The 24,472-nt window shown below is 28.8% G+C and overlaps 1 protein-coding gene across 4 annotated transcripts in view; it reads right to left on the bottom strand.

Moving 5' to 3' along the window:
• Nucleotides 1-3,340: 3,340 nt before the first annotated feature.
• LOC107453771 (SPARC-related modular calcium-binding protein 1) overlaps nucleotides 3,341-24,472 on the bottom strand; it is a 122,450-nt gene continuing 101,318 nt past the window's right edge. For all 4 annotated transcript variants that reach the window (XM_043040473.3, XM_043040474.3, XM_071179428.2 and 1 more), the window contains 4 exons: nucleotides 14,701-14,794; nucleotides 13,026-13,095; nucleotides 9,347-9,524; nucleotides 3,341-6,879 (listed from right to left, as the gene is read on the bottom strand). In XM_043040473.3, coding sequence (XP_042896407.2) covers nucleotides 6,803-6,879; nucleotides 9,347-9,524; nucleotides 13,026-13,095; nucleotides 14,701-14,794 — 419 coding nt within the window. In that variant the 3' untranslated portion in view covers nucleotides 3,341-6,802. The remainder of the gene's footprint in view (nucleotides 6,880-9,346; nucleotides 9,525-13,025; nucleotides 13,096-14,700; nucleotides 14,795-24,472) is intronic.

Here is a 24,472-nt window from a genome sequence, read left to right as displayed (position 1 = left end):
GTGAAATTTAACGTACCAACGGTGCAAAAAAAATTTATTTCTCAGGTTTTGCATCCAAGAAAATATTTATTCAAATACAAAAATAATTGTGTATGTTTCTCTTTTTGCATTTCATTTTTTTGTATTTTGTGAATATAATTATCGCATGTGTGTATCAGAAATTTTCTCGAATTAATTCTCCGATTTAACTTTTTGAAACCATTCATTTAGGCCGAAAATATTTACACACAAATTTGTAAATTTTAAATTTAAATATCTATTCTCTGGTGGTTGCAGCAGACAAACCTCAATTTTCTCATTGAACATTTTGTGTGGCACTGTGTAAGTTTTAATACCAACTTTTTTAAAGTTTTATATCTTAACAGTTAGATATCTGTTGCACATTAATTGCTTAATACATAGGTGCACATTAAAGTTATTGTAGCCCGAATTTTTATTATTTATTTAATATTTTTAAAAACATTATTAATAACAATTAAATATTTTTAAAAATATACTTATTTTAATTTGTACTTCAATACTTTTGTTTTGTACAACTTGGTAAAAATCTGACAGTAATATTTAATGTTGCTTCCAACATAAAAGAGTGCTACATAAAATTTTGACAAAGTTGCGACCCGCCATTTGATTTGTGTTTTTAATTGTGGCCCCCAACCTCATGTAAGTTGGAAACCCCTGGTATAGAAGGTGTTTCGAAAATCCGGAAATCAATCAGGATTCAATTTTTATTTTTTTTTAAATTTTTTTGTCACGAAATTTATCAGGGGCTATTCGTTAGATTTCAATATGGGTTATGTTTTTTCTTAGATTAAATATTAAGCATTAACAAATATTTGTCTCTTAAAACCTTTCACTCTATAATAATTATTAATTCTATATTCATTCTACAATAATCTTATAATAATTATTCTATAATTGTAATTCTAAAACTAATTGCTAATTGATATAAAGCTTTAGTGTGTTCCATTGATATATTAAATGTCTTCCATCGGTGGAACCCCGACATTACAATTAAAGTTTATTAAGGTAATTACGAATATTATAACCTAAAAACAGGCTATTTTTAAAATATTTAATTCGAGGAGTGTAGGTTTTTCATCGTGTTATCATTTTCAATCTTAAATGAGGTTTTATATACGAGAGTTAAATTTGCAGTTCTTGTGTTATATCTAGTTTTGAATTTATTTTTGGTGCATATACACAAGTTGAAAATTAATAAGATAAGCCGAATTATGGTTTACTTCTAAATGAACTGAAGATACTTGTTATAAACGTTAAAAATGGTAATTTGGAAAGCATTTTTCAAGAATGTCAAGTATCCAAATGACTTAATTTATTAAATTTTTAAAAAAAATTAAAAAATATCCGCAAGGCAGGTGTGTATATTTGGGACTGATGATTATGAAATTTAACACAAAACTGTGAGATCGTGGGTTCTATTCCAGCTGATGACAGTTTTTAATTATTATTTCTTAATACCGAAAAATGCTTTTCTTATTTTTTTAAGTACGCATGTTAATAACTAATAATTTAACAATTATTTAAAAAACTGGAAGGCTCCGCTGCCTATTCATTTTGCTCACTAACCCTCGTGGCTGCTTCTGCATTCATTGCAGGTTAAGAGGAAAAACGGTTTATTACCTTTTTTTTCTACAAAAGTTACGATTGAATTACCATTTACATTTTGAATATAATTAAATTTAAGCAAATCAATAAAATTGGTACCAATCAATAAAATTTGGAAAATTGGTACCTGCCGCAGAGTTATTACTCAATAAAGTTGGACTCAAGGGATAGAGCATTCTCCTCCGAATGAGGTACACCGAGTTCGAATCCCAGTGATGACTGATCGATATGAATTCCACACCCGGCTTTTACCGATCACAGTGCTGACGTGAAATAGCCTCAGTGGTCGGCGGATCATGGATTAGAGTTCCCTTGGTATCAGACTAACCGTGGGAGGACTTCGTGGAGTTCCTGTCCATGTAACTCAAATGCTGGCTAGTTGCATCAAAACGTCCTCCACGAAGGCAAAAATTTCTTCCACTACTTGATCCTGGAGTTATCTTGTCTGCTGGATTGGGTTCAAAATTACAAGGCTACGGATTTAAACATTAGTAGTAATAAACTCGAAATCAGGTGGGCTGCTCAATGACTGTTACAAAATAAACTAATAATTTGACCACGATAGCTTGGTTGGTGGTAGGGGCTATGGACTCGTGTTCGTGAGAATGGGAGTTCGAATTGAGCCGGCCGAATAATACCCAAGTATAAAATAGTGACTGGTGCATGTTAAATCTGTCGGGGCCATAAATTCCTCCAAGTTCTCTTAACAATTCAATGCCTCTGGGTACTGATTCCTTACCAGGAGTTTCCTTGCTTTCTGGATTGGTTTTAAAATTTTAAGGCTACGTAGTTAAACATTGGCTCAAAATTGAGTCAGTCTTTCAACGGCGATTATAAAAAAAAAAAACTAATAATCAAACTATATTTTCTTGTATTTTTTCTAACTCCTTGCATATTTTCTACACACCTTCATAATTTGATGTTTCTAAGTCTAACAGATTTTGATCTGCAAAGCAAAATGTATGTCTTACAGGAATTTGATTTTGTTGATGTGATCGAAGATTCGCCTCTCAAAAAGCGCCAAAAGTATTGTTACCTTAAATTTTAGATAAAAAATAATGTATATAAGCTTTTATAATTAATTTAAATGTTTTTTACTCTTAAAATAAAATAATTTTTTTAAATTTTTCAAAATTTTTTTTCTCTAAATTTACTCATAAAGGGCCCCTAGATAATGATAGGCCCAGGGCCCCTATAAGCATAAAAACGGCTCTGGGTTAGAGTCTCCTTGCTATCAGGCTAACAGTATGAGGTTTTTCTCGACATGTAATGCAAATGTTCTACAAAAAATTCCTCCACAATAACTTTTGATTTAATGATTTTGATTTGATTTTCACGTACACTATAAGTTATAATCGATCAAAGGACAAGTCGTAAATGTACCTTTAATACTAAAAGCAGAACTTAAAATAGAGAGAGTAATGTTTTTTCAATTTTTTAATTACTCTCCCTATTTTAAGTTCTGTTTTCAGTATTAAAGGCATATTTACGACATGTCCTTTGATTGTAACTTATAGTGTATGTGAAAATCAGATCAAAATCATCAAATAAAAGTTATTTAGTGTGGGATGGGTTATTTATTATTATTTTAAGAGTGTTTTAGATAGTTATTTGAATTCCTTGTTTGGTTCATTAATTAAATGGAATTTAAAGGGGTGCATTAATGCAGTGTCAGTAATCTATTTAAGTTTTGTGATTGAAAAGGCCAGTGAGATAAAATAAAGAAATTTAATTTTATTATATATTTATCATGGCACTAAAAAAATCAAACACAGATAAGACAAACAAGAGATCAGTTTGGCATTTATAAACATATATTTAGATATACAATATGCAGTTATAATAGTTATATAGTTTCATGCTTACATCAAATAACAAGTTTGTCGGGGGAAAAAACAACTAAATCAAAGATTACCATTTGGTTCTATATCTAAAGATTTATAAAATCTCTTTAATCCAATATTTTTTTAATAAATTTCTAATAAGTGAAATGAAATATCAAAAAGTAATTTTAAAAAAAAGTTTTTTTTGTGAAAGAAATGTAATATTAAAATTGATTCTGTGTTAATTCAAAAAAAGATTAACCCTATTTGAAAATACAACAGTTAATGATTAATGAATTTTATTTACTTTATCTTTAAGATTTGTAACAAATTAATATGTGTATCACTTACATTTACACGAAGGTGCTCCAAATGTCACTCCGCAGTAAAGTTAATTTGATTTACTTGTATTTAAGTACTATTAAGGGTAGGACAGTGATGTGGGAAAAAGTTTTCTCTAACATGCAAACAGACTATAAAATAATTCTCGAACGTACTCTACAAGAAAATTGAATAAGATTTTGCATAATGGTGTTATAAGATATTCGTTCAGGAACAGGGATTAAATGATTGTTCAAAATCTCATTGTTTAAATTTTTAAATGAAAATAAAAGTAAGAACGATAGTTCCAGCATGAAAAAAAAAGGTGGCGCTAGGTAGAGATGGAGGAAAGTAGAGCACACTAATATGTATGTTGCATCTTGCTCTTTTCATCTGTGTCTACCGCCGCCATTATTCGTTCCAAAAAAAAAACGTCCCAACTTTATAATTTTTTTTTACTGTAAAGATCATGCTTCGATAAGAAAACGTAGAAATATACGGACACAACGAAGAATTTATAAATTATTGTTCATGAATTTCCTGTCAAAAAAATAAAATTATAATTTTTTTTTGAAATTTGCAAAGTTTGATAACCACACACGATTTTGATTTTTTTTTTTAAAATAATAATAACCTGTGATATATGTATATTCCATTACTGTCTAATTATCATCATCGCTTTTAGTAGTTTTAATTGAAAAGTATGTTATTAAGTTCGTAATAAATCTTTATTAATGAATGCTAAAAAACAAATAATGATAAAAATTTAAACATGAATAAATTTTGAAACTTGAAAAGAATTTAATTTCACTTATTTAAAAACATCGAAATTTATGTTATTTAAGCATGCAAAATTTAGCTTAAATTGTGTCATAGAGATCATAAAAAAAATATATTGCAGTGTTAATTAAATAGTCACGATTGAAGTTAAAATGATTAATACAAAATATTTCAAATCATTTTAATTGCATCAATAAATCATTTTTTTAATTAAAGAGTCCAAAAACTGCTCATCTCCATACAAAATCAATTGGAGACAATCTGTAGTCAATTTCAATTAATTTAATTTTAAGTATTTTAATTTTAGAATTTAGAGTGAATTCGCCTTAATAAAAATTCAAATTATAAAAAATTTAATTTTATAATATGGATGAAATTCATAGTTAAAAGGTTGATGATTTCGCGATATGGCACACTGCAAAAAAATTTTAGATCAAATTACGGTATAAAGTACCAGCACTTTGGGTGCATCATCCGTAAAATCCATTTTACAGTAAGATATTACCGTAAGATGTAAGATTACCGTTAATTATTACTGTAAAAATTACGGTATATCAGAATTTTTGGTAACATGTTCTTTTAAAAATGGGTTTTACGATCCAGCAGCCTGAGTGTCGGTACTTTTTACCGTAATTTGATTCGGAATTTTTTATAGTGCAAATCTGAAACTGAAAAGAAAATTTGTTTAACTCTGAGAAAAAGAAATGCAAATGTGTTATACATAATATCTATTCACGTCAAAAAAATTCTCATATTTAACTTTTAAGATTCGCACACGTCAATTTCACAAGAGCTTTTAAAGTTTGTTTGGGCCAATTAACATTAATTTTGTTACAAAATTTCTGATATTAAAAACAGAAATACTGTATTGGAAGATATAATGGCAATACATTATACACGTGTTAGAATTTCCAAATTCTGATAGGTCTAACACTACAATGTTAACACTTACGATAACGTTGGCACATTTATTAAAGCAACTATTATGCATTTTAAATTAAATTATGAAACAAATAAATCCACAGAATTATTTGTGCTTAACATATAATACATTAGATTTTTTTTCTTTTTAATATTTCATTTCTTAATAATGCTACTAGAAATTATTCAGAACAACTAGCATTACATCCTGGCTGCTATTTTGCAGACTAGGAGCAACCAGATGAAGTGATATGATACAATAGTTCTATGATACTAATAATTAAAACAGAATTAATTATCGGCTTAATTATTAGCATCTATAATTCTTGCTCATGATATTGCAACTTCATTTCCATAATTCACAATCTATTACTAATATACACAAATATCGTATACATAACATATGGCGATGCACGAAGAAAAACTAATGTCTATATAGAGTTTATCTATATGCAGTTTTGTTCAAAGTACATCTTTTGTTTATGGTATGGGTTTTAAGTATAGAGTACTTTAACCTCATAACACTAAAGTACATAGTACTTTAGCACACTAAAGCATTTATGTTTTTCTAGGTACTTATTTTTCTTATAAGAGTTGCACGTCTTTTACATTTTTTTCCGTATTATAAAGTTGGATTAGCACAATTTTTGCTAGTATATTTCCATTTAGCCAACAAGTAGATATTTCACTAATAAAATCTGTAGACAATCTGTAGATAATCAAGTTTGTAGACGACTTGCATATTTAATCTTCAATTCTATAATTTTAATATTTATTTGCTAGACTATTTTGATAAAGTTTTTCACTCAACTTTCTCAGACGAAGATTAAGATCAAATTTTTAACCGTCTTTAGTTTTTCAACTCCTCATGAAAATTTCCTTAACGGTGGTTTACACAATTATGAAATTCGTTTCACGTTTTTAGGAAATATTCTTCATATTATTTTCGAGGCTTTTAGACTAATTTGTAGTTTAATATATTCAGTTCGAATTTAAAGGAAATTGCTTGACAATATGATTTCCTCTTCTGCAAAATCCACAGATCTCTTGACCATTTTACAGAAAGTTTCAAAAGTTTGTCCACTTTCTGACCAGAACAAATTCTATTTATTTGAAACACACAAGTGCAAATGAGAACTTTGGTGAAGGACTCTTTATGGAAAATAAATAACATTTCTAGTTATTAAATAAGACGCAAAAAGTAAACAAAGAAACACTGAATTTACACACTGGGCGATAAAATGACTTATTATGTATAAATCTGACGTATATCCATGGTATTTGTGTCCGAAAAAACATAGTTTTAGCAGGAAACAAACTTTTTTAATTCGCTAATCACTTTTCAGTATTGTGCTAAAAGGATTTTTGCCTTTTCTTGGGGGGTGCCTAGGAGTAGCTCCTTTGTAATCTGCAAGAAAGTAGGAAATTTTAGTGATAAATAACTTAACAATCCAAAGCATTTAAATATATACATATATATACATATTATTTTATAAACTATCTAAAGAAAAAAGCTTTTTCTCTTATAAACAATTTATAAATTTGGCAAACTTAATTATGAGGAATATTCTTATACATGCATACACTATCAACCAATAAGTATTTGGACACGTGTGATTGAAAAGAAAAACTAACTTCATTCATAATCAATAGTTGGTAGAGCCTCCACGAGATGCAATTACAGCGTGAACCCTCCGGGGCATAATTTCCACAAGTCCTTGTGTGACGGCTTGTGGTATTTTCTTCCACTCGGCTAGGAGAAGACATGTAAGTTCCTTCAACGATTTTGGACGGGTAGTACACCCCTTAATTCGGCGATTCAACTCGTCCCAGAGGTTCTCGATAGGGTTCAGGTCTGAGCTCTGGGCAGGTCAGTCCATTCGATTGACCGCATTGGCACCATACCAAGCCTTGGTGACCCTCGCAACGTGACAGCTGGCACTGTTGTCCTGGAAATAACAGGGGTCCACCCCGTGAAACTGCCACAACGTAGGAAGCACATTGTCATCCAAAATAGTGTAGTAGGCATCGGCGTTGAGCTTACCATGAATGGGGACCAAGGGTCCCAATTCATACCAGGAGAAACACCACCAGATCATAATTCCACCTCCGCCGACATATAGTCATTTGCATAGGTGTCCAAATACTTATTGGTAGATAGTGTATAAATGAGACAGGTTTATGTTATGATGAAAACGAAAAAATGAATAGAGTCTTGATAATAAAATATTATTTAACTACAAAAGGTGAGTTTTAAGTTTTGCTCATCTAAGCTTAACATTTATTGAAAACGCATTGAATTTCAATTTCCTCCTTGTAGATGGTAAGGTAGATAGAAATGAAACTTGCTGAATTTCGATTTCGATTGGCAGATGGTAAGGCAGATAGCAATCAAACGCATTGAATTTTGATTTCGTCATGGTAAATGGTAAGGGCAGATTATAATCAAACGCATTGAATATCGATTTGTTCCTGAGAAATATTTATGCAGATAGCAATCAAATGCATTGAATTTCGATTTCCTCTTAATAAATAGTATGGCAGATAGCTATCAAACGCATTGAATCAGATTTCCTCAAGGTAGACGGCACTCTGATTTCACTGTATTTCATTCATCGGTCGATGATCTCATGCTCAGAAACTTCATTAGTGATGCGTTTGATGTTCAAAGAGACAACTAATTGTTTTGATAGAAACAAACAACGAATGTTTATTTTGGAATGTTATTGTGCTCTGAAAATCATTCTTTCACGTCATTGAAGTTTGTAGCTGACTCAATTGGTCAAATCGATCTGTAGCTTACAAGAAAATAATCTGTATGCCCTTCATTTTAGAGGTTGAAATATTAAGGGAAGTTGAAACTAAATTTCAACCTTTCAGACTAAAAGCAAACAAATAAAAAGGAAACTGCTGAGATGAAAATGAAGATCACGATAACTATTTGCATTTCTAATATCAATACGGCAAAGCTTCGCAAAGTCTTCCAAGGTCTGGTAAAACGAGTAAACTAAACTACTATAAACTGAATAAACTAAAGAACGTGAAAAAAAAGTGTAAAAAATTCCACATTTGAGTTTTTTTCACGTTGTTTAGCTTCATATGTTAGCATGAAGTTAATCCTTTCTTCACTAGCAGGCTTTGGTATCCGGAAAAAGGAACGTCATTTCCAACATTTACTGAAACAACATAAAATTTGTCTGCGTTAAAATAAGCCAACATTTTAACTTATTTCTGTAATGCTTTAATTTTATTTAAATCCTCAATCTGAATTTTGGTCAGCATGACTTTGAACTAACCTTTTGTTATGATATGTAGTGCATTTCATAGTCCCTGTTTCAAGCATATTTTTTAAATCCTTGTTAAAAATAAATAGACATTAAGAGGTAACAAATTCATATATCAGTGAGAGAAACAAAAAGAATTATCAAAGTCTGACGCACATTATCGTGATCGACTGCAGCAATAGTGATGTTATAACCAAAACCCAGATTATTTGTGGGATAAAACATATCACCTCTACATATAAACTGGTTAGTTAACTTTTTCAACCGAAAAGCCTCACAGCAGTCTACATAAACAAACGACTTCTGAAAGCTAAGCGCTTAGTTAGTAATCTGATTCTGATGATAATTTTGTTTAGTTATTGTATAAAAATAATAAAGAAAAATGATTATAATGAATGACTGTAGTAAAGCTTAGTTACTACAGTCAAATGTTCGTACCGTAGTAAAGCATGATTACTACAGTCTAATGTTCGAATGATGTTTACAATTTTAAATCATTAGTCATCAAAGGTTCTATTTGAAGTGAAATTCCTTTAATATAATAATCCTCCATTATTATTAATCTAATAATAAGAGAGGCTATAATATTACCTCTGGTAATGCTGGTGCAGGCAAGCCATTCATCCATGGTTATTTTCTGGTTGTCATTCTCGTCGCAGAAACGAGGAAGATTTCTCCAGCATTTCCTGAGGCGCTTCTTCTGTTTGCTGTCCTTCTGGAATGACCGCCACTCTTTCTTGAAAATTTTCCACTCTCTCTTGTCCAGCACCTAATGACAGATCAGGTCAAAAAAATTCTTCTTCTTCAAACACAAGAACTTAGTTCATTAATAATGTGTCTAGATTTTAAAATATTTTGTGTGTATCTCGCAAGTATGTATTTCCAATAATCGTACGGAGTTGCACTTGGTCAATTAAAAATTTGTCTAGATTTTAAAATATTTTGTGTGTATCTTGCAAGTGTGCATTTCCAATAATCGTACGAAGTTGCACTAGGTCAATTAATAATTTGTCTAGGTTTTAAAATATTTTGTGTGTATCTTGCAAGTGTGCATTTCCAATAATCGTACGGAGTTGCACTAGGTCAATTAATAATTTGTCTATATTTTAAAATATTTTGTGTGTATCTTGCAAGTATGTATTTCCAATAATCGTACGGAGTTGCACTAGGTCAATTAAAAATTTGTCTAGATTTTAAAATATTTTGTGTGTATCTTGCAAGTATGCATTTCCAATAATCATACGGAGTTGCACTAGGTCAATTAATAATTTGTCTAGATTTAAAAATATTTTGTGCGTATCTTGCGAGTGTGCATTTCCAATAATCGTACGGAGTTGCACTAGGTCAATTAATAATTTGTCTAGATTTAAAAATATTTTGTGCGTATCTTGCAAGTATGCATTTCCAATAATCATACGGAGTTGCACTAGGTCAATTAATAATTTGTCTAGATTTAAAAATATTTTGTGCGTATCTTGCGAGTGTGCATTTCCAATAATCATACGGAGTTGCACTAGGTCAATTAATAATTTGTCTAGATTTAAAAATATTTTGTGTGTATCTTGCAAGTATGCATTTCCAATAATCATACGGAGTTGCACTAGGTCAATTAATAATTTGTCTAGATTTAAAAATATTTTGTGCGTATCTTGCAAGTATGCATTTCCAATAATCATACGGAGTTGCACTAGGTCAATTAATAATTTGTCTAGATTTAAAAATATTTTGTGTGTATCTTGCAAGTATGCATTTCCAATAATCATACGGAGTTGCACTAGGTCAATTAATAATTTGTCTAGATTTAAAAATATTTTGTGCGTATCTTGCGAGTGTGCATTTCCAATAATCGTACGGAGTTGCACTAGGTCAATTAATAATTTGTCTAGATTTAAAAATATTTTGTGCGTATCTTGCAAGTATGCATTTCCAATAATCGTACAGAGTTGCACTAGGTCAATTAATAATTTGTCTAGATTTTAAAATATTTTGTGTGTATCTTGCAAGTATGTATTTCCAATAATCGTACGGAGTTGCACTAGGTCAATTAATAATTTGTTTAGATTTTAAAATATTTTGAGCGTATCTTGCAAGTATGTATTTCCAATAATCGTACGGAGTTGCACTAGGTCAATTAATAATTTTTTCTAGATTTTAAAATATTTTGTGTGTATCTTGCAAGTATGTATTTCCAATAATCGTACGGAGTTGCACTAGGTCAATTAATAATTTGTCTAGATTTTAAAATATTTTGTGTGCATCTTGCAAGTATGCATTTCCAATAATCGTACGAAGTTGCTCAGTTTTGAAAAAATTGTTAATTGATTATTGAATTCGAAGCATCTGTATATCCCTAAAACTCTACCAGGATTATTTTACACTGAACATGTTCTCGATGTCATCGACGTGATCCGATTTTGTTAATTGATAAAAAATTACCTGTTCCCCTATCTAATTTAATAAACATATCTATTTGACGATATTTAAAATTTAAAGCTTTTTTCTCTGATTTTTTTTCCGTCTCTTTGATGCAGACTTTTTATTAAACATATTTTTCATACTTCGTTCATTTTGTTCAATAATTTAAGTCGAAATAAATGAAAAATATTATATTTAGCATTTTAGTCATTTATGGTTAGGAAATATAGCATGAAACACCGGCGTCTTTTTTCTGGGTTAATGGTAAAATCTTCCAAACACTGCTCACTTCCAAACAATAATGTCTCAAATTTACACTTTTCTAAATCTAAGAGAAACAGCTACTCATCACTTAAACTTCTTTAATTTACAAAATAAATTATCGATAAAATTTTAAATATAAATAAAAAATAATAATTTCTTTATTTTTTTAATTATTTTTTTGCATTTTATGTTTTAGTACAAATCTAAAATTTTATAATCTAACAGATTTTTTAGATTGTTCTTTATAATTAAAAAATACCCAAACATAATTTTGCATGTAATTAGAGCGCCAGAAAAGAATATATAAAAGGGACACCGGTTTCCCATATGCCTCAAAGGGTTAAAATGAGAGTAATGTATAAAATGTTAGCCACCTAAGAATTAATGTTCTAAAGATAAGAGTTTTAATACTTTTAATGTTCTAAAGATAAGAGTTAATTAGTTAGAAATAAATGAAGTGCTTGTACACAGTTCAGATAAATTCCACCTTCACGCAAACTGGACATTTCCTAAAAATTTAGAATTAAAGAATAATTCTTTGAATAACAACAATAAAAGTATCTAGAAATGAAAAGACAATCAATTTCTATTTCTATTATATTAATGGATTTTGAAGTTAAATATCACTTTAATCAGTGTAATTTTAATTTTATCTAATATTTTATATAAATATTTAAAAAAATTAGGCAATTAAAAACTTTTTAATACTTAATTGTTTTATTTGTTAGGAGTTATAAATTTAAATAGTGTTTTTACCGAGTATTATTTATTCAATTTAACTAATTTTATAATGTATGAAAATAAATATATTTTTTATCCTTCTAATATGCTCTTACATATCTTTAATTTTAAATAAATGAAGTGCATTGTTTATTTAAAAGTACAAGGTGAGTGAAATTATTTATAATTTCATTAACCGTTTATTTAATGGTGTCGCTTATTTAATGGTAAATGTGTTAATCTAATAAACCATTAATAATAAATAAACCATTTCGAATACGAGTAGATTAATGCTAAAATAACAAATATGAGGAGATAAAATACATTGGCGTATAAAAAACTGATGCGAAGCACATGGATATTTATTATAACACCATATTTAAATTAAATAAAAAGGAGTTCTTTCTCATCAGGTAGTTAAAAATGACATCAAGAAATATAACATGCAGCGAAGATTGTTTTTAATGTCACTTGTTAATCTGAGTTTGATTGTTTTGACAACCTGGCCATTTTTATATACAAAGACAATATTGTAAGGAAAATTGCTGATTTTTTTTTTTTTTAATTTTTCTCTATTGCTAGGAAAAAACTTGTGAAACTTATTTTATTGCTAACTTGTGCTTTCTTCGTCTCACCCCCCCCCCCCCCCTTGTTTCCTCTCTCCCTTATAGTTTCTTAGTTCTTCCATCACTCCTGTGTTGATTCAACTTTTCTCCCATTCATTCTCATACCATTGAGCTTATCCTAATTTTTTACTGCCTGATGAAGGAAAGCTCATTCTTTGAGAAATGTGTTGTAGTAATTTTTTTTAAAGAGTGCCTTGAAAATTCTTATAATTATTCATAGGAAAAAATACAGTTTTATTTCTTACCGAGTTATTGTTTACATCAATGGAAGCAAACTTCCATCTTGCACCTTTTTCAGGAGTGGGTGTATCAATACTGAAAAAAATGAAACAAACAAAGAAGTTTTAGGCTTAAGGATATAATTTCATTAAAAAAAATTACAAATGATTTGACGAGAAATTTAAAACCTTAAGACATTTATATCACTGAAAACTTAATAAAATTATTTATATGAATTAAATTTAAAGGTTAAATTTCTGTTTCATAAAATAGAGTAAACATTACGTATTTCAGAGGTTAAATATTTTGGAATGTAGAACGTTTTATTACTATTATTATTGGGCATATAGTGACAGTTTATTGAGCAAAGAGTTCTCAAAAAGTCAATGTTTATAATTAATCTTAAAATATAAAGGCAATTTTTTAAAAAAAATCTGTGCAATGGTGTACTTTTTCAACTGTTAAATTTTGTAACTTAGATTTGTTTTGTTAAATTATAGAAACAAAATATATTAAAAATATGTTGTTTTTAAAACAAAATTTCACAACGATGCGCCCTTTTCTTTCATAATTATAATATATAATGATAGATTCTCTACATTTTAGAAAGAATTTCCCTTTGAATCATGTGAGGAATAGTACTTCTCCCTACGAATTCTAGCTGGAATGCACTATTAAACACTGTTAGAAATTTCTCAGAAAAAAATGGTTAAATAACAATTTATTTAATTGCTATTTTACCGTATTCAAACAAAACAGTCAACCATGAAAAAAAAAAACGGTATTCAAACTGTTAATTGTTTGAAAAATGTTTATTAACTGTCTTCACCTAATACAGTTAAACAACCAGAATTTTATCGCACTAACTAGACACTTAATGAAGTCACTTAGCTCCCTGCTAATGGGTGCGTATTATAGCCGAGTGGATTAATCTGTGAATCTCATGACCACTAGAACGTGGCTCAAATACCAGCGTTGACACCACAATATTTCCTCCATTCCTTGCACTCCCCAATTTGTGACCCTAGGCTGTTAGAATACGATATTCTCATTCACGTATAGATAACAGCACTATAAAGCTGTTAAACTATCTCCAATGTCCTGTTTTACTTCTTTTTTAGGGTTTTGAAACCATGCTAGTTGTAAACGGTTAAAAACCATCTAATTTTGTATTCAGGGTTTTTTAACCATACTAGTTGTAAACGGTTTTAAGGTAGAAAATGTTCTTGACCATAAACTTGATGGTTAATTGGATGGACAGACTGCTGCCGGTTATTTTATTATATAATATTAGAAGGAAAATTTTAATAGTGTAGTATTTTTCCGACAAGTTCTAGCTGGAATGCACTATTAAACCACCACAAATTTTGAAGCCCTATGTATTCTACAATTGTAAAATTTCAGTGAAACTTTAATATGGTGATAAATTGAACCACATACTAAAGCAAATTAGGCCATTTTAAACTTGATTTGATGCTATGGTACAATTTAATATTACGTATGGGTTATATATACTGATAATATGGTTCAACGCCGAACGTATTTCTGAGGTTGTAGAAATTTTTAAGTTATCTGTCCTTCTCTTTAATTGAAATATCTCTTTCATTTCGATATGTGAGTATAGAAATATTTTTTTTTTAAAGTTCCAACACAATAAATACTTTGTAATAAATGGATATAAGAAACAAAACACAATCCTACCTCAGTGACTTGTTAGCAGCATCCTCTTGCATTTCTTTTATAAAAGATTGAACCAGTTCGTCCAGAAATTCTTGTTTCTTATGAACTGGGCATCCTGAAACAAAATTATAAAAATGAAATATATATATATATATATATATATAAAAGTTCAAAATGAAGATAAAACAAAGAAAAATTATAGACATATGAGAAAAAAAGGGGGGGGGAATGATAAGTAAAAAAATAACAAACAACAGTTTATAAAATATAAAAAAAATAAAAAATTTCTTTCTTTTTTTTTCTCCTTACGCTATGGGCGGTTACCTATTATGACCTGTTAGAAGCACACGAAGAAACATTTCTTAATAGGATAATAGGAAAGCGTCCCTAGCGGCCTACGACGACATTTCTGGACATGGGTTCCCATGCCATTTTAATCTTGATGATGTGCTCTAACTTCCGTTGAAAACTATTGCAACAATTACGTTACCCCCTGTTATGTATAACGTTTTTAAGCTTGTACATTTCGAGAAAAATTAAACTATAAATGACATTTAAAAAATTTTAGCTTTAGGACTATTACTAATTTTAGATTTGAAATCCCATCAAGCATTCATATAAATGCAACAAAAAATTTTCTCCCCTACTATGTTTTTACATATTTTTCTATACATTTTTTAAATTTATTCTATGGATTTATGCATTTTATTTAATAATTAACACATTTCAAATGTTATTACGATTTTATTTCATGTAGGGTAGAGAATTTTATTTAATGCGGGGTATTTCATAGGTTCTTCTAATCAACTGATATATATTTTTTTAAACAATTTGTAAAAGCTAGTATAAGTTATTATCTATATCTATGAAAGTGTATTTTTCAGGAGAAAAAACACTTTAATACAGATAGTGGAATAAAAGTCAATTGTAAAATAATGTGATAATAACAATATTAAAATTTTCTGTTAAAAACAATGTGCAAAAGAAAATAATAATGTCGCTGTAGATGGCTTTTATCAAAATATATTCTAATAATACTTCTTACATTATATACGTTAATTTCATTATAGATAGCATGTGAAAAATAACTCTTTTTATAAAACTATGAGCTGCTGTCATTAGTACTATCTGCAGTTTTTAATTTCATTGGTAAACTAATTTTAATTTAGGTTCTAAATAACACTCTTTGTGAACTAAAAAAAAAAGCTTTAAAAGTATTTGTATGTCCATCAATTTATTAAACTTTAATAACTAACATTGATGAAATCATATGAAATGCACTTGTTAATAATTATGGAAGTATGCATACTTTCAGGAAATGTATATTTTATAATTTAAAGTTATACCCTAACGAAGTTGGTGAAAACAAACCGGCACTCAGGGTGTTGGTACTTTTTATAGCAAAATCCATTTTTGCCGGAACATGCCACAGAACAAAAAAATTGTTATACCGTAATTTTTACAGTAATAATTTCCATAAAATCACTGAATCACTTTAAATAAATATCACTGTGAAAATTACGGTATAATATTTTACGCTAAAAATGGATTTTACGGTTGGGGTTCCCAAAGTACTTCATATCGTAATTTGATCTAGAATTTTTTACAGTGGCTAATATTATATGCATAATCGGTTGTAGTCTATTAGGAAAATGTCAATATAAATAATTACCAAGGTCAAGTTCATAAATCTGTAGATGAAAAAGCTAGTCAAAACAAGCGAGACAAATTACCGTTTTTTGTCATTTATTTTTAATTGTTTTTATTATATATAGACATGCCCATTACAAAAATGTGAAAAGGAACGTGAATGTTAATCTTTTCAAACTTAAGGATCAAACAGAACAAAAAGATTTTAATACCCTGTGTTATCTACTGTTTCAAATTTTGCGACAGGTTTTTCCGCTGCATTTAATGAAATTTATGACTTAATTCTTTATGTTAAGCGGCAGTAATTAGTAAACTGTCATCAAGGTCATGGCTCTAAATATGACTATAAATATTGCATTTCAAAAATTAATTTATCATCCCTTGCCATCAGAGGTATTCATTTTTAAATACAATTAAAAGCTATTAATTTTCATTACCCCATAATTATATCAGCGTGCGCTTTATATTTAAATTTATTTCTCAATCAGAGTTATAATTTATGAATGCAATTTTCTCTCAATTTCGGATTTACAAGTTATTTCTTTCATTTGTTTTCTAACTATTTTTTTTTCAAGCAATGCTAGAGTGGCGTCATTATCCAGACAGAAGAGTTAAGCAGTTCCATCGGTAAAGCAATTACAATCATTATTATTTTTGTTTATATTTATTTCTGTCCCAACAAATGTTATATCTTTCGCCTGCAATATTTGTAGCCATTTTCGGACGGTAGACAATATGCATATAATTTTCTCTCAATTTCGGATTTACAAGCTATTTCTTTAATTTATTTTCTAACTATTTTTTTCAAGCAATGCTAGAGTGGCGTCATTATCCAGACAGAAGAGTTAAGCAGTTCCATCGGTAAAGCAATTACAATCAATATTATTTTTGTTTATATTTAATTCTGTTCCAACAAATGTTATATCTTTCGCCTGCAATATTTGTAGCCATTTTCGGACGGTAGACAATATGCATATAATTTTCTCTCAATTTCGGATTTACAAGCTATTTCTTTAATTTATTTTCTAACTATTTTTTTCAAGCAATGCTAGAGTGGCGTCATTATCCAGACAGAAGAGTTAAGCAGTTCCATCGGTAAAGCAATTACAATCAATATTATTTTTGTTTATATTTAATTCTGTTCCAACAAATATTATATCTTTCGCCTGCAATATTTGTAGCCATTTTCGGACGGTAGACAATATGCATATAATTTTCTCTCAATTTCAGACTTACAAGCTATTTCTTTAATTTTTTTTTCTTACTATTTTTTTCCAAGCAATGTTAGAGTGGCGTCATTTTCCAGACAGAAGAGTTAAACAGTTCCATCGGTAAAACAATTACAATCAATATTATTTTTGTTTATATTTATTTCTATCCCAACAAATGTTATATCTTTCACCTACAGTATTTGCAGCTATTTTCGAACGGTAGACAATATGTTATTGTTCAAAGATTCTTCATTGAATTTATCTGTATTTCAGAACTTGGCGAAATAATTCTGTTACAATTTAAAAAACCGTTGACTTTGTTGTATTATCTTAATATTATATTCCGAAATTATACTTTTTCTTAAACAAATACACACTACAAATAAATGAAATAAATAGTGAAAATCACAACTATACACGGACTTTTTTTAATTTTATGTATATAAACAAGTCTATGTCAAATAATTAGTTAATATTGATTTTCACAAAGTAGTTGCAAATCTTAATGGTTCAAAGTGTTTATTCTGATATATTCTCGTGCTTATTCTTAACGTCAAAGTGTTTATTCTTAACACTGACTATTATTAAGGTGCAAAACATAAAGTTACATAAAGTAGTCTACTTAAAGTTACTTCTTTTTCGGCATTTTTGTATTCTTGTCCATCAAATTAGCCGTAACCGTAAGGTAGCCGTAATCTGGAAAATGTGGTCTCGATAGTTTAGCAGTAGAGAGGTCGGTGATCGTAAGTTTGGAACGCTTTTTATTAATTTTATTGCTTGCATATTTTTAAGCAAATATTATTTGCATATTTTTAAATATTTTTAAGCAAATTTGTGCACACAGTCTTAAAATTCGTTTAAACACAGGTGAGATAATTCCCCGCCAAAAATAACTTATAATAATTATTTATTTTATTTCATTAGTTTTTTTATTTATATTATGTATTTCTTTTCAGTCTTTTTTTTAATGCAAAAATCGCACATTAAACTAACTTTGAACTTTCATCGAAAATTTTTCTGGTCATCGTCATTGTGTTTTTGAAATTTTTTTTTAATCAATAATTCTCTCAAAAATGTGTTAAAACAAATACATTTAAATTGCCAAGAAATCTTAAAAATCTCGCAAATGTTACTTGTCATTGTCTCTTAATAAGCTCTTCAATTTACATTAAACATAATTTGACTGTATCATTCATATAAATAACTCTTGGTATTTCCGATCAGAATAAATTCTTACATTTATGAATATTTTTAAAATATATGAATACTTATTTAAATACACTAGTTTAAATTTAATCTTTAATAAAATTTTTAGTAATTGTTTAACTGAAAAATTTTCCCCCTAAATTTAAATTCAATGATTTAAAAAATAAGAAATTAATCATGGTAATTAGTTTTACAATTTAATGACTCACAATTTTTTTACTCCAGGAACTTGTGGGTCCCTTATTGGTTTATTCGGTATATTTGTCATCTTTTTATGAGTTTTGTGAATGAGCAATAAATAATGCTAAAGTAAATAAAAGTGTTTAGTATCTTTTTAAAATCATTATAATTTTTATACTCTGTTTTTGCTGAATATAATTATTATAAAACAACGCGTTAATTAATAAATTCATCTGAGAATAGAGTATGTTTTACCCAATAGCAAAACTATTGACAATGATTGTGTGAAGTGATATCTATTAATGATAAATATGACAAACTAATTTGTGAACTTTTAATAATGACAAAAAAAAAAAAAAAAAAAAAAAAAAAAAAAAAAAAAAAAAAAAAAAAAACATTGATTACCAACGCACTTTAATTTAAAACATGTTAACATCTATATAGTCAGTAAAGCTAATAATAAAACACAGCTAGTTTATTAATGAAACTAAACTCAAGTAATGTCAATGTGTTTAAAAAAAATGCTATACTAGACACCCCCCCCCCTACCTGAAACAACTTTAAGTATAGCATTTAACCTAATTAAATTTACTATATCAACAATATTTATACTGCTCAACGATACTATCCCAGTAAAATAACACATCCAGTAAAATAACATTTTTGAAAATAATTTGAGCAAATTTTATTTTTCAATTTTTTCCCCATCAATTAAGCGCGAATGTTGGAAAATAGCAAAGCTAAAAAATTTCCAAGTTATGGCTCTAGCTTAAAACCATAAAGAATAATAACAAGAAAACGAAATTCCATAAATGTTTTTGTAAGGAGCTAACAGGCACATTTGAAGAAAAAAAATAATAATAAAGAGTCATTTATTTTTAATTCCTTAAAGCAAGAAGACATGGAAGCTAAACAGCGATCGAAATTCCATCATCACGGACATCGCCTGCCCCTTTAGGCGCCACTGTCTAACAGGCTTGTCATGCAATCATAAACCCAACTTTCAATCCCCTCATTTTGATATTTTTGTTTTGTTTCTAAGAATTAAGAAGTCTATGAAGATATTAAAAAATAATGTTGCGTGGAGTATATTTAAAGCAGTGGGGGGCATCAATCGGTTGACGAAAGGCGCCGGACAGTCCCCTTTTTTAGATGTCCCGAAAAGCCGCTATCCTCTCTTAATAACAAAAACCAGTTTATACATATTATCCAAAGATATATGAATATGTTTGAAAGTAATGCTCTGGTGCACATATGCTTGAGATGGGTGGAGAGGGAGAATGTGAGCGCAGAAAAAAGATGCTAATGACTCGCCAATGTCTTGGATTTATTTAGTATAACGTTTACCAAAAGCTAAATTGACAAGGGACCCAGAATAAATTTGATTTGTAATTTAAATAATTTAAGATTTTAAATAAAGAGTGAAAATCAGATAAATTTATTTAATTATTATTTATTTATTTATTTTATAATCACAGCAAATGTTATTAGCGATTAACTAATATAAATGGGAAATAAAAATGTCACTTGATAATAAGGAAAACAGAGAAACCTTAACGCATAATTCTTATATTATCATCTTGTTTTTGTACTTAGACAAAATGATTATTTGATTTTTATTCGAATTTTTAAAAAAGTAAGTAAATAAAACATTATTAAGATATCTGACTGTGTAAAACGCGGCGATGTAGAAGAAAAATTTTCGATTTTATTAATCTTATCCATATTTAAACATTAATTCATTAGCTTTACAAAACCCTTTAGAATTTTTATTTTCAATTTTTAAGAAATTATAGTGGTTTTTTCGCATTCTAACGGAGGAAACCGGAAATATGAAAACAAAACTGAAATATTTTTTTAATTTTGCTTTGAGTATTTGAACCCTTATTTATTTGAATAAATTATATATTTAAGACAAATAAAACTCTTTTTCAGAAATTTATTTTCGAATTATTAAATTTTTTGTTGTCAGAATTTTCGTGCATTTTAAATGCATTTTTTGAAGAACGTTAAATTTGAGAGAATTTCGTTACGCTAACACACATTACAAAAAAAGTTTATTATAGAATTCTTAGAAATTTTAAATGTAGATTCTGTATAATGTTAGCGATGCTTTGAACGAAAAGTTAAGATCTAAGTTTGAATTTGCTATTTTAAACCATCTTTACGTAAGAATATTAGAATTTTTCTGCAAAAAAATTTATATTAAAAAATGTGTTCAATTCTTTTTTAATTGTCTTTTTAAACAAATTTATTTTTAAGATTTTAGTTCAAACAGGTAATCACATTACTGATATAGAAAAAATTTTTTTTGAAATCTATGCATTACAATTTGTAGTAGAGCTGTGACATTAACAATTTATAGTTTCTAAACTCAAAAACATTTAATAAATTTTTACACTTAACTTTAAAATTATAATTTAACTTACCAAACTTAAACTTTTAATAGAGTCCTTTTAATAAAGTCCTTTTTATATAAAAAAAAATTGTGACGAAATTGTGAAATATTATGACGAAATCAGTCGGATACATTAAGCAGAGTAAATATGTCCACGCTAATGGGAAAAAACATGCTTTGCCAGTTTTAATGTTTGTAAATGTTAAATGTTGCATAGAGCAAAAAGATAATTTTGAAAAGAAGTGTTAAATATTTAAAGAAGGCTATTTTTTTTCTCTCGCGATTGCGAAATTTAACCTTACTGAAAACGTTTTCTCAAAGCTTAAATTAGTTAATTAAAACTTCATAACTATTTCTACATAATTGTTTAAAGTTTTAATAAAATTTCTAACAATTCATAAGTTGTGAGGTATAAAAGTGTTACTAGCTCCTTCATTCTAAAAATTTTTTTTGACTATTAAAACTGAGTCGTTTTATAGTATGGTCTAAAACAAGGTGTTATGTAATATACAACGAAGAGCCATTACATTATGACCACCTTCCATCTAAAACAATGGGCTCGCCCAGGAACAATGTTTTCATGGGACACATTAAGACCCATAATCCTCATAGAACAATCCCTGACGTCTGTAAGTTACTTGAACATAGTTGCAGACCAGGTTCACCCATTCATGGCGACAGTTTTTCCTGCGGTGGATGGTGTTTACCAACAGGATAATGCACCATGTCATAAGGGTCAAATCGTCGAGGAACATTCCAATGACTTTCAAGTCATGTTTTGGCCCCAAAATTCATCTGACCTTAATCCAATAAAGCATTTGTGGTCCTACTTGGAAAACCGAATTCGTGCTGCCACGCTACCCCCCCCCCCCGCAAAGTGAGGGAATTGCAGGACCAGTTAGTGGGTGCTTGGTACCAGATACCTCAGACTACCTATCAGCACCTTGTGGAATCAATGCCACGGCGGGTGCTAGCAATTTTGGTCCTACATGTTATTAGCAGGGTGGTCATAATGTAATGGCTCTTCGGTATATATATATATATATATATATGGATAATTTTTTTTTTTTTTTAATTTTTTTTTTCTTTAAATTTTTTTTTTAAATCTTTTTTTTTTTTGGGCACAGCGCACTTTTTTTCCATAATGGCTACAACAGATTAAATACACAAAGGTTTCCTGACTATTCCAGCAGGTGCTAAAAATAATTTTTTCGCACTTCCTGGTGACCAAGGACAACGAGCATGCAAATCTTTCCCTATTTGACAGATAGCAGCACTATACTACCTCTTGTCATGTTTATTACGATAATTTCTGTTTCCAGTTATTCATTTCGATCGTGAATTCGTATTCTTCTAATCCATATTTGATGAGTGTATCTTCATTTTGTGAGAGTTGCACAAGTTATTTCAAACATGTTCTATAACAGAAAATATTTCATAACAAAAAAATACGATATAAGCTGTACTATGGTTGATTCCAATTTGAACTAGTTAGAAGAAAACAGTGCAGAGCGCCATTTATGAGAATTACTATCCACATGCTCCACGGTTCGTCTAATTGAAGATCATATTGCTAGAGGCAAACAACGTCAAGGACTAAATTAAAGATAAAGATAACTTTCATGTAAATAACGTTAACTTACAACTAATTAAAGATAACGTTAATTTACAGTCATTGATCATTCATTTTATACGAAAAAATTTACGAGTAGACTTTATTTTTATGGTCTTGGTATAACTTTACGGGTATAAATTTAATTTTACGATCAATGACTGAAAACTTTTTTGTTGGTCAGTGACCGCAATCTAGTAGTGAAATTCTTTTGTAAGTACCAATGTTAAGGAATGTAAATTAAAATCAATTCCCCCAATTCTCATTATTATTGATTATTACATTTCTAATTCTTCAAACTAGTGAATTTAGTTCAGCAATAAATTAAAATCTTTTAATATTTTCGACATGTTTTGAATTACATAGTAGTTAAAAAAAATTATTTCTATCTTATCAATAATAAAATTTACGAGACATATTTCAACAAGATTCGAAAAATCCAGTAATAGGCTTAAAAACTTCTAAAATATGAATTAAACTAACTTCGCATCAAACTCATTTCTTAGTTTATTGATTTTGCAATTTGCTGTACTTGGTTGCACAAAAATAAATTTTGTCTTTACGTTAATTTCATGAATGTATAAAAAAATGTTCTGGGATTTGGAAGTTAAATTTATTTTTTGGTTCGGAAAACCATTAAACTTTGACATTTCTATGCAGTGGATATCGATTTATTTAGATTTCTGAAAACTAAAGTAATTTTAAGTTATCTATGCTTATTTTTGGTAGAACGAGATTGATTTACAGCTTTTGATATAATAAAAATGTTCGACAGATTTCTTTTCCTTTTAAAATTTGGTTCTTTTTTCTAAGATAAAAGACATTGGCCACATAATGCGAATGGGAAAGAGGATATAGTGGGAACCTTTTGTGGTCTCTAAAATGAACCAAGTTTAGGAATTTGCTTCGCCAAAAATATTAAAATTGTTGATACATGCCTTAAAAAATAAAAGGGAATAATTTAAAATATTATTAAGAATTTTTGCAGAAGTTAAGTTCGATATATTCGTTCAGAATTATCATTTACATTCATTAACATAGCTACGAAAATTAGCAAGGAATGAAAATTTTATTTTTTGAAGTGTATCAAACAAAAATATTCTTTTTTCGGTAAAATAGAAACTACATTTTAAATCAAAATATCAATAAAAGTAAAGATGAGTAAGTGATTCCTTTGAATCTCGTTTAAGAGAAAAATGAGATAATCGTTATTTTCAGTTAGTTCAAAGAAAGATATTCGAATTTATTTATAACAACAAGATTTTAATGGAAAACACTATTACATTTTAACATCATAGAATTGATTTTAATAACGTGGTTGAAGTTTCAATTAAAACAGTTGACAGCTGTCTCTCGTTCTAATAAAATTTAACAGAATCGGATATTTGTAATTTATTGAAAGTTCAGTTTTACTTTGGAGGCGCTGCCTACTCCATCAGTAGATTTTACCGACAAACAAGTTCTTTCTTCAATCATAGAATACTTAAAAAAAAATTCACTTTTATTGATTTTATTCCCGATCGTGTTTCGTGTTCT

This window comes from Parasteatoda tepidariorum, chromosome 3 (assembly GCF_982258835.1).
Source record: "Parasteatoda tepidariorum strain Cologne lab strain chromosome 3, Ptep-v5.0, whole genome shotgun sequence".
Classification (NCBI taxonomy): Eukaryota; Metazoa; Arthropoda; class Arachnida; order Araneae; family Theridiidae; genus Parasteatoda; species Parasteatoda tepidariorum.
The sequence above is the reverse complement of the archived record's forward strand: the minus strand, read 5'-3'. Positions and strand labels throughout refer to the sequence as shown.